Raw genomic sequence first — 12,025 nt, 5'->3', positions numbered from 1 at the left:
TAGTCCTCCTTGCACTTTCTAAAAGTTGTTTTGTGTTGTTTTTGGATTGTCTTCAACAACTCCCTGTCTCTGTACCTGAAGTTATTTTTCTTTTCTTTTTTTAATATTTAGTACCCTTTTCAGCTCAGCTGTAGTTCAGGGTTTGTTACTGGGAAAGCATCTCACTGTTGGCACAATGCTGTCCATACATAAGTGGATATAATCTGTTGCACACTCAGTTATTGCACTGATGTCATCTCCATGAGGTTCACAGATGACATTCCAGTCTGTGACCTCATAGCAACCTCAGAGCATCTTCAGCTTCATTAGACCAGGTAAAGTGTGTGTGATGACTGGTTTCTGCTGAATGATGGGCTTATAGGTGAAAGTGAGATGAACCAGATAATGGTCTGCTCTTCTTAAAGGAGGCAGGTCAGATGCAGATGTATGCATTTCTGACATTTGGATAAAATACGTCCAGCATCTTAATTTTAATGGTCTCAGTAGCTGTATGGCTTGGTTTGGGCACAAGCACAGCAATGAAAATGCTTGAATGCTACCTTTTAATACTAATGATATATAATGACATATGGGAGACACCCTGGAGGCTTTTTGAGCCTTTGGCTAAGGTTCAACTTGGGATGTATGTGTGTAAACGGCAGCTGTGTCACTGGAACCCCCTGAGGGCCTGCGAGCCCACTCAGCATGGAGCCTCCCTACTTTCAGAGCCTTGTTTAGGAGGGGATCAATTCAGAAGATATGTGCTGCAGTGAGCTGGATATCTCTTCACACTTTTTACTATCAAAGCTTCTGTTCCAAAAAATGATCTTGATGATTTGGGATTTTTCGACACAATTTATTAAATGCTTTTCTTCATGTTCATGTGGAAAGTTGTAACAAAACATTTGCCTCCTGCAGGACATTTAAAAACATGCCATCTTGGACCTCAACTGTCTGAGAGCAGAATGTGTTGGTGGAGTAATCCTGCCACCAATCCAGTGCCCTCTGGGTCGACAGGCCATGGCAGGGTTGAGGACAGCCACTAATCCTCAGGTAATGCTGTGCATGTGCAGTTATTTGTGTAAAATGTTTTTTTTTTCCAAATATAATGCATTATGGAAATGGGGAAACAACTCAGCCAGCATGTCAGTGTGGGGCCATTAAGGGTTAATTGAGCTACAGAAAAGGGTCGCATGAGGGTTTGTCCACACTTTCCATGGTGGCTTCACCTGTGATAAGCCATACAGATTTCAGGTTGGTTCTGACTGGGTTTCATCTGAATGATTAGAAAACAAACAGAAGCTGTGTGTTGTGCAACATGAGCTTTATCAGAAATTCTCTTTTAATAAAATGTAAATATCACAGTGTCATGAATAACTCTTCAGTTGTAGTTATTATGAACAGTGGCTTCATGGACCATTTTCCCAGTTTTCTGTTTATTACACTCGATTGTTTGACAAAAATAACAAAAGCTAAACTGACAATGTGTTGACTCTCATCCACATTCTTAAGCTTTTTGCTAATGTCGATCTTATCATGCAGATAATGAATGACACTGATACTGGCCTTGGTATTGATACTAACGATATTTTGGATCGATCCGCCCAGCCCTACCATATGGAGTGCAGCCACACAGCTAGAGAAGAAAATCATGGCTTTCTATCAGAAAGTGAAGAATGGATTCCAGAAAGTGAAAGAAAGAAAAGAACAGCGGGTGAGAAAATAAGAAGATAGAAAATAAATAAACATAATACCTGAACTAACACACAGTTTGAGCTGATATCAGCAGGTGTCTGAAAACAGCATGGTGGCCCTAATTAATCAGTTATTACTAACAATCATTTGACTTATATGGACCTTGCGATACAAAACAGGTCAAATTTGTATCAATATTTTAGTTCTTTCCCAAGATCAACAATGACAAATTTGGTATGAATAAATTCCTTGTATTTTCAGGATTGTGAAGATGCCACTGTCATAATGTTTTCTGAAAAACTGAATGCAGCAGATCCCCTAAACTGTCACTTTTATAGCAATTAATCTACCATAATTTTGCAATCAAAGGAAACAGAGAAGGAGAATATTGCAACTTTAAAGCCATAATGAATGACGACAAAAGCAGAGTCGGATTGTTACAACTCATTTCAATCACAGCAAGAAGCTCACAAGTCACTTTTCTCAGCTTTTATTTATAAATCCTTGACTTGTTCTCCCCTTTTAGTGACTTAATGAGGAATCCTGAAGAAACTTAATTTAGTTTTACAATATGAACAATTAAAACAACTAACAACAAGGAACATTGGAGACACTTTTCAGTGATGGAAAAAGACGTTTACCAGATATACTCTGGCCTAAAATAAGCTAGGTTGACCACCACTTTATGCTTTGCTGAAATAATGAGCAGGATGAGATGTGAATATAAGCACAAAACAAATTTAAATTTAACTCTTGTATCACCATGTCTGGCAAATTGTTTCCTCAGAGCATATTTACGCACCAAGTACTACATGTTTTTCTTGATATTAAAATCAAGATGTTCTAAAGAGGTATGTGTAATCCTAAACATGCAAGGTCTGTTTCTTTTCATTTAGAAAAGAAGGTAACTTTGTGCCGTAAAAATCCCAAATTGTTCCACAAGCCAGTTGTCTAAATGAAATGTAACATTTATGCTTTCTTGCAAAATTAAACAAATGAGTAGACAGTGATGTTAGGAAATTTATATATTATCATTTGTTCATGACTTATCTTTTCTTTTATCATATGTTAAACTTTTGAGATTACTTTAACAAAGATTGATTCTTTCTGGTGAAGCAGGGTGCCTCATGCTTAATGAGTTTGGCTCACTCAGACATACCATCCTATTGTTATCTTTGCACCTCGTGTTTTACTCATGACTTGCTTCTGGTAGTCTGTTAAAATAGATGCTTATTGTTTTAGCAGCTGCAGGAGTAAATGAAGTTAATACTATACATTAACTGAAAAATGTGTGATGAACTCATGACATGTGTCATGTCATTATCTGTCAAATAAAAAGCCTGAGCAGAGGAAGAGCAAGCGAAGAAGACAGTTAGGAGTCTCTGTGCGAGCTCTGAGACTGTTCTCTTCCCCTTTGCAAAGGTTACACTGAGTTCTAAGTCCGTGTCTCTTTCTTTATTTTACATGTCACAGAGGTTTTAAACCTGACATCTTTTGGTGCCGTGACCTGGATTCCCATACATCTGCTGCTGACAGGGGGAGGAAGACGCCAAGCCACAGCCCGTGCACGGCCGGACCTGCTAGGACAGTCCGACGAAAAGACCTGGGAAGTGAATTCTTTGCCAGGCTGGCGACAGGGAGTCCCCTCCATCTGCCAGCGGTGGATTGACGGAATCTGGACCTGAAGGAGGACGGACCAGAAAGGGTGAGAAACAATTTTGTTTCAAGAACCAGACTCAAGAAGAGGTGGGTTAGAGTCCCCCTCAAGAAGAGGTGGGTTAGAGTCCCCCCTCAAGAAGAGGTGGGTTAGAGTCCCCCCTCAAGAAGAGGTGGGTTAGAGTCCCCCCTCAAGAAGAGGTGGGTTAGAGTCCCCCTCAAGAAGAGGTGGGTTAGAGTCCCCCTCAAGAAAGGGAGGTTAAAGTCCCCCTCAAGATAAGTGGGTTAGAGTCCCCTAAGGTAGAATAGAAATTAGCATGGTCATGCTGAAATGACCCATTGAGAATAGTGGCGCTGAAGGACCACAGTGAAATAGGCCTAAGATAGAGAAATTATGTGATCACATTTGGTGTGAATGTGTGAGTGAATGGATTTGAAGTGAAATTTTTTTATAGTCACCTGAAACCTAACGGTGTCAACATAAAGTGGCTGTGGAGGGTTTTCACTGAGAATCATTAAGGAAATTTAGGTCACTCCTGAACAGAATCTAAAACACTTCTCATTTTCCTGGGAAACAACCCCCCGTGAGAGACCGGACCAGACAATAGAGCTGGTCTAGAAGCTTGTCCCTCAAGGAAAGAGGAGTGGTCCAAAAGAGGCATTTTCTTTTGAGGGAGTGAAAAATATAATTTTTAGATAAAATTTAATAAAATAAAATGGGGAAATAGTCAGAGCATGAGTAAGTCCTCTTTGGGAGAGGCATTTGAAGGAGATGTGAAATACATGCACCATAGAAACCCAGAAAATGTAAAATACCTAAAAAAATGGAAAAATAAATATGACATAAAAGGAACATTAAAGGTCGAAGATTGGAAACAGGTTGTAGAAAGACTACAGGCCAGTGCAGCAAGTAAAATGGGAAGTAAAAAAGACAGAAAAGAAAAAGAGCTGACTGTAGCTAAAGAATGGCTGGATCAGGCAGAGAAGCGTAGAAAAGGGATAAAAGAAACAAAATTAATGTTTGTGAGAAAAGAAGATAATGAGGGAGGATCAGGAAGACAAAGACAAAGACATGGTGACCAGCCTCAAAGAGGAGGACAGGTAGAACAAAGACAAGAAACATGTTCAAGTCAGAAAGTTTTATATCCATCACTAAGACCTCCTCAAAGTCCTATGACCACTTTAATACCAACACCTGCAGAAAAACCACTGTACCCAGACTTATCATCATATCAAATACTACCACCCTCAGATCAAACTCCCTCTCGTAGGCAGTTAAGAGATAGGAGTAAAATAAATCCACCACCAAAATATCAGAAGAGTCCAGAATTTCCAGGAACCCAAGCTTTTCCAATGATAGAGGTTCCAAACCCGGTAGGGGATGGAAATAATCCAATTACTTATGTATTTAGACCATGGTCCCTAGATGAAGCTGGAAAAGCAGTAGCAGGAGTAACTTCCCCAGCAGAGGATCCAGAAGCGTGGATCAGAGATATAACAGATGTTATTCATTCTTACCGTCTGAATAGTCACGAAGCAGGAGAAGCAATCCAGTCTTCCCTTGGAAAGAACTGGGCAAGAGTGAGAAGGGATTATACTGGTAGAAATGGTCAGGGAGCTGTTATAGGATATCCAAGAGACGGACAACTGCCCCAAGAATATCAACCCCCCCCTGAATCAGCTTTTTGAAAGAGTTAGAACCCATTTTGCCAGAAGGGCTGATTATGGCCACCTCTCAGCTGTTAAACAGAAACCTGATGAAGACCCAGAAGATTTTAGAATCAGGTTTGAAAAGGAATTCAGGATTCATAGTGGAATTCCCTTTGATAATAACCAGGATGGCTCCTGTTCTAAGAATGATAAGGGTAACACTCAAACTGGCTATGCAGTAGTATCCCTACCAAACACTGTTATAGAAGCAAAACAACTTCTATCACACAGCTCTGCCCAAGCTGCTGAATTAGTAGCCCTAACTAGAGCTTGTGTGTTAGCTAAAAACAAAAAAGTTACAATCTATACAGATAGTCAGTATGCTTTCTCTACTGTATTTTTCTTTGCTAAACAATGGGATAGACGTGGTATGATCACATCTACAGGCAAGCCTATTACGCATGCAGCATTATTAAAAGAACTTTTACAAGCTATTTTATTACCAGCTGAACTTGCAATTTGTAAATGTGTTGCTCATACTAGAGGAACTGATGTCATCTCAAATGGAAACAGACTTGCAGATGAAACAGCAAAAGCAGCAGCATCCGGTTGCCATGGTGTCTCTGATATTTATGTGACAGGAGCTGACAATCCGCACATAGATAAAGAAGTATTAAAGGACATGCAGAAAGCTGCACCTTTTGAGTGAAAAAAAACTTTGGCTAAACAAAAATGCTGTTCTGAACACAGAAGACATTTCTTTCCCCAGCTGTTACAGCCAAGAAATTGGGAACCATCCGATGGGGAAAATACCTACAGCCAACTGTAAACGCATGGGAACTCTGGTGGCAATAGGTTCCACTTATCCATCTGCTGGCACCTTCATACTGGATGGAGGTTGGTGGTTGTGTGGGAAGAAAGCATATCCATTCCTGCCGAGAAATTGGACTGGAGTTTGTGCTCCTATTACAGTGACTGACCACACCCTAGTGGTGAGTGTGGAACATATCGGAGCAACTCATCGCACCAAGAGGTTTGTCACGTTTGCACCACATGACCCCATATTAGGATCAGACGTTCCTGAAGAACACAAGCATTGGTCAATAACCAACAAAGTTGCCCTGGCATTGTTTCCGTGGGTTGGAGTAGGAAAAAACGTTCTGAGACTGGAAACAGTTGATTACAGATTTAAAAAGTTTCTGAATGCATCTATTAAAATTGAAGAAGGACAAAATAAAGAGATTGATGCACTCAGGTTCATGGTTCTCCAGAACCGTATGGTTTTGGACATGTTGACTGCAGCCCAAGGAGGAGTATGTGTAATGATAAAATCCACATGTTGCACATATATCCCAGATGAAGTAAATGGTAATGTTTCTGATGCAATGACTACACTTAAGAACATGAGAGATGCTATGAATAGAAGATGGCAACGCATCTCCCTTTGATTTTTTCTCATGGTTAATAAATGGGTCTTGGTGGCAGATTTTACTTAAGATTTTAATGCCTTTTATTTCTATAATGTTGTTATTCTGTATTTTAATGATTTGTGTACTGCCATGTATACTAATATGATTGAAAAAGCTATTTCCAACTTTTTTGTACAGTATCAGGTCTACTTGCAGAGACAAGGAAAAGGGAGTTATGAAGAACTCTCTCAGAAGGAGATTGAAAACTTTGAAAATGGTCAAATTTAATGTGAAATGTAATATGACATGTTTGCTGAAATTGTGAAAACAAATGGCAGATCACTGATGTTAATTTCATTTCACAAATGATAAAGAGTAGGGAAATGTTAGGAAATTTATATATTATCATTTGTTCATGACTTATCTTTTCTTTTATCATATGTTAAACTTTTGAGATTACTTTAACAAAGATTGATTCTTTCTGGTGAAGCAGGGTGCCTCATGCTTAATGAGCTTGGCTCACTCAGATATACCATCCTATTGTTATCTTTGCACCTCGTGTTTTACTCATGACTTGCTTCTGGTAGTCTGTTAAAATAGATGCTTATTGTTTTAGCAGCTGCAGGAGTAAATGAAGTTAATACTATACATTAACTGAAAAATGTGTGATGAACTCATGACATGTGTCATGTCATTATCTGTCAAATAAAAAGCCTGAGCAGAGGAAGAGCAAGCGAAGAAGACAGTTAGGAGTCTCTGTGCGAGCTCTGAGACTGTTCTCTTCCCCTTTGCAAAGGTTACACTGAGTTCTAAGTCCGTGTCTCTTTCTTTATTTTACATGTCACAGAGGTTTTAAACCTGACAAGTGACACCTAACACAGCTTCAAAAGGCTTTTTATAATTCGATATGTATTGATTTATCATCATACTTGAGATGTTGTTTCCTTCTCATGTCATTCGATGGGAAGTGTCAGTTCACAGTAATTTTCAGATCTACCCAGAGATGTTCAACCACATTCAAGTTTGTTTGGCCACACAAGAACATTTAAAGTCATCCTGAAGCCATTCTTTTGATACCATGGTTGTGAGCTTTGGTTTATTATCCTGCTGACTGATGAACTAATGCCCCAGTCTTAGGTCAAGAGTACTCTGCAGAAGATCTTCACCCAGGATGTTACTGTACATCACTGCATTAATCTTTCCTCCACCCTGACTAGTATCCCAGTTTCTACTGCTGAAAAGCATGATATCACCATGCTTCACTGTAGGGTTGGTATTGACCTGGTGATGGGTGACACCTGGTTTCCTTCACACACAATGCCATGCATTCATGCCAAAGAGTTTCATTTTTGTTTCATAACCAGATTTTGTTTCTCATGGTCTGAGATTTCAAGCAGCCTGCCATGTACCTTTTACAAAGGAGTGGCTACTGTCTGGCCACTCTATCAAGCAGGCCTGATTGGTGTTTTGCTGCAAAGATGGGGGTCTTTCTGGAAGGTTCTCCTCTTTTCACAGAGGAACACTGGAGCTCTGACAGTGATGGTTGGGTTATTAGTCACTTTCTGGACTAGGGTCACGAGATTTATGCTTTCAGATAATCCTGTCTCAGAAGTCTAGAAACATTTCCTTTTGAACTCAGGCTTTGTGCTCCAACATGCTGTGTCACCTGTAAGACCTTATGTGGACAGGTGTGTGCCGACCCACATCATGCTCAGCAGAGTTTACCAAATGTAGAATTCAAGTAAGTTGTAGAAATATCTTCAGGATGAGCTGAAGAAAGCTGTAGAAAGCATAAGGATGCACCTTAACTCGATTTTGAGCTTAAGGACAAAGGTTGTGAGTACTTCTGGACATGAAATTTCTGTTTGTTTTTTTTTTAATTTTCAATGCAATTTAAAAAACTTGACAAAACATTTTCTCACATTTTCCGTTTAGGGTATTGTGTGTAGACTGAATTGATTAATTTATTTTGCTTTGGAATAACGCTGTAACATAAAAAAAATACGTAAAAAGTTAAGCACTGTGAATAGTTCCTGGATGCACAGTAATATCTGATCTGATTTATGTGCCTCATGTGTATGTGGATTTGAGTGCCACAGACAGTGTTGAAACAAACCACCACATTGTTGGTTTTAATGTTTTTATAGCTTTTGTTGACAATATGAATAATACGGAGTACTGGCAGCTTAATCCTTTGAGTGTGACATTTTGGTTTTAATGAAATAAAGAGAAACGGGCATCAAAGGCCTCCGTTCTGTACACTGTGTGAGTCTCTGATCTCCTGAGACATCCTGATGGGTTTTATGTGTTTGGGTCAGACAAGTGCATATGGGGCATTTTAATGCATAACTATGTGCAACTCATGTGGCTTTCAAGCCTAACCGCAACGTCAGAGGCATTGTTTGGACTCTAATACAGCAAGACAAACACATGGAGCTTATATGTGTAATGAGGTAAAATGCATGCTGGAATGCACCAAAAATGAGAGCGTGGTTGGTGACATAACCATCGACCACCCCCTGCACAGTGGAGGGATTTCAGATTCCAGAGTTAAAGAGCCAAACTAACCCAGAGGCAAAGGAGTGAACTAAAAGACACAACTCTGTAATCAAATTTAATTTTTTTGTGTATTCTTGAAACTCGGCTGAGTTGATGGGAGGAAAATTGCTTCCATGTTGAGAAACAGCAGTTCTGCTTTCAAAAAAGTAACATTTCAAGCACATTGAAACTTATTGAGAGCACATAAAGGCATAACCATATTTTTCAACAATTACGCAAAGCACATAAATGTCTTCGGAAATTATTCCTTTCATGTGAATAGGATTTATGTTTGTTTTAAAGTACAGATTTAGGGTGATAAATATGTTGCAGATGTCAGGGAAATGGGTACACAACACAAGAAATGAGCAGACTGAGCAAATAAAAACCTTTCTTGTGTGGTGTTAAATGGTAAGAGTCACAAGGAGAGTTATAGATGTACAACTTATTTAAAACGAACACTTCCAATCAGCCGTGTCTGTTTAATCAAACAGGGGTTCACCACAAGGGGCTAATGAGCATATCGGTCAGCATATCGGTGGGTGACGGATTTATTTATACATGCATGTAGCATTATAATGCCACTTTTATTTGCTGCATGGCTTTTTTTTTTCTTGGCACCTCACTTTGTGATTTAAATGTCCTCCTCTGATAATTCTAGCTCGGTTGGGACTGCAGAGGGAGACAAAACACCAGAGAAGGTCTGAACTGAGGTTAAAACCTCTGTTTTTTTTTTTTTTTAACTTCTTTTCACCAACGTTCTGGTTTTCATTGTTTGAGGTTGATCAGCTGCTATTTGTCACACCAAACCAGAAATGGTTTTGAACAGTTTTTTCTGTTGTTTGTATCTAAATAGACTATTCATCTTTTTTTCCCACAAGAAAAATAACTTATCCTTGTTGAATCATTATTGCATGTCTGGTAAACTGTTCAGTGCTGAACTTGCAAAAAGTGTAAATTCAGGATCCACAAGGGGGCTCTTTACTCCTGTGTTTTAAAATACTGGAAGCAAAGCTGCACAAGCGCCCTTTGCACCCCAAACTCCTCAGTAGTTCCACCATCTTGGTTCCTACCATCGAATTTTCAAAAGTTAACCGTCACGTTTGTTTTAGCGCGCTGCATTCAGTATTTACCATATTTCTGTAATCTCATATCTTACAGTGAATGTTTATAAAACTATATATCACAGTGTATATTTAAAAAGAACACAGACAATCACACATCTTTGCAGAAAGCAGATGCTTATTTTAAACTAGCAGTAAGGCATTATTAGAAAAAACTATGTAAATTCACATGCATGAAAAATGGGATTTGCAGCCTTGTTAATATCTTTATTTTCAGAATGAAATGTGAATCTGTTAACAGTTATTCATGCAGCATACAAGCCAGGGTCATACATGCAGAAAATCTGGGAAATTTTGCAGAAATGTTGGAGTTTGGTGGTTATCAGCCTCCGGATCCTCCTGTTTAATCCAACTCCAGTCTGTTCTACAATATTTTCACAAGTCTTGGCTCATGTAAAAACCCCAAATCTGACATCCTACCAGTGACAACAGTAAATTAATTAAACTTGCTCTCATTTTTCTCCTTAAGTGTGCCTTCTATGTACGCAACATATGTCATTATTTTTGCAGGGAGCACTCAGAGGAAATCTATAAAAATGCTCTTTTACTGAAGAAAACTTACTTAATTATATATTTGATAGTTTTTGTTCCTTTGCACAATCAGAATTGTAAATCCGGGGCGGCTGATGTGATCCAGCACAACTCGATCTGATCTGTAAGTAATTCATATGAGGCATTATCGCGCTGGGCTGGGCTTTTGGGAATCAAACATGTGTTACACGTCTCTAAGTTTCTATCCCCTTGAAACTACTTGGCTCTTAATGGGCTGGGGCCTTTCTGTGGAAACAGACTAAAACATATTCTCTGCCGCCCCCCCCCCCCCCCCCCCCCCCCCTCACTCTTTCTCACTCACCCACACATACAAATTGATATAATCACAACCTCTTAACCGGTTTTAGCAGGCTCTATTAGCCCAAATCAGAGAAAGTGAAGTAAAAACATCTTTTGTAAGAGTCACCTCATGTTAGTGCTGACCTTGCTGATTGAGTTTGCTCACAATCACATGGGTCAAGGCTGGGGTCAGGCCCATGCATCATTTAGTTTAATGGCTGTTTCCTGCCTGCTCAAATGTACGTGCCTCATTGTTGGAAACAGTGAGATGTAATGCAGTATGAGGCTATATTATTTACAGGACACTATACAGCAGGAGAGAAGGGAAACAAAAAGGAAAAGAAAGAATAAAAGGAGACAGAGGGATTAAGAGACACGGCAAGAGGCAGAGGAAAAGAAAGATATGGTGACGAAGCCTGAGGGAGAGAGCCCTTCTAATTTTTGTGGCCTGTCCGTGTCACCAGCACCCTGTTGGGACAACAGATGTGCAGATGATGTCATGTAGAAAGGGGATAGGGTGGGAGGGTGGAGCGATCAGAACGCGGGAGGACAGTCGACAGGCGGAGCTTTGGTTTGAGAGAGGGAAAGGGGAGAGGAGCAGGAAGGGAGAGATGGAGCAGGACTGTAGTTATTCAATTTTCACAAGTTATGACTCAGACATGCTTATAAACAGTCCTTTTTTTTTTTAAAAAAAGCTGCTTTTGCTTGTCAACACGTCACTGTCTTTGCTTCGCTGTTGCCATTTTCTTCACACAACAAACGGCACTAAATAAACTGCTGGTGTTAGTCGCAGGACTTCTCACAAACAAGTCCTCACCAAACCACACAGGCCATTGCAGGTATAATTGCAGAAGTTTACCTTCCTATCCCATGTTAAGCCAAAGCATAATGACCCAGTTCTTCCAGTGTTCTGCAGTGACAATGGCTGCTTGTGGTCATGCAGAGAAGAGGAAAGTCACAAAAGGAAGGAGGATCGAAAATTAGAAAAAAAGGCTGTGTGATACAATAATTTGTCCCAGTCACAGCCAAAGATGTATTCGAGGTCAAGCTCAAATGGGGAGGTCATGTATAGCACTGAACTCAACCAGAATCACATCTAAGGCATGCTTTTCCCAACAATCTACTCCCACAGCTCTCTGTTAA

The 12,025-nt window shown here is 39.8% G+C and overlaps 1 protein-coding gene across 1 annotated transcript; it reads left to right on the top strand.

Moving 5' to 3' along the window:
- Positions 1-908: 908 nt before the first annotated feature.
- LOC306773527 (uncharacterized protein) lies at positions 909-5,812 on the top strand. The gene is made up of 4 exons (XM_079263370.1): positions 909-1,032; positions 1,522-1,693; positions 3,148-3,379; positions 5,750-5,812. Exons 1-3 carry the CDS (start codon positions 1,000-1,002, stop codon positions 3,357-3,359), a joined length of 417 nt encoding a protein of 138 aa, XP_079119496.1. The 5' UTR covers positions 909-999; the 3' UTR covers positions 3,360-3,379; positions 5,750-5,812.
- The last annotated feature ends 6,213 nt before the right edge of the window (positions 5,813-12,025 follow it).

This window comes from Telmatherina bonti, assembly GCF_933228915.1.
Source record: "Telmatherina bonti genome assembly, chromosome: 23".
Classification (NCBI taxonomy): domain Eukaryota; kingdom Metazoa; phylum Chordata; class Actinopteri; order Atheriniformes; family Telmatherinidae; genus Telmatherina; species Telmatherina bonti.
This window is presented reverse-complemented; position numbering and strand designations above follow the sequence as displayed.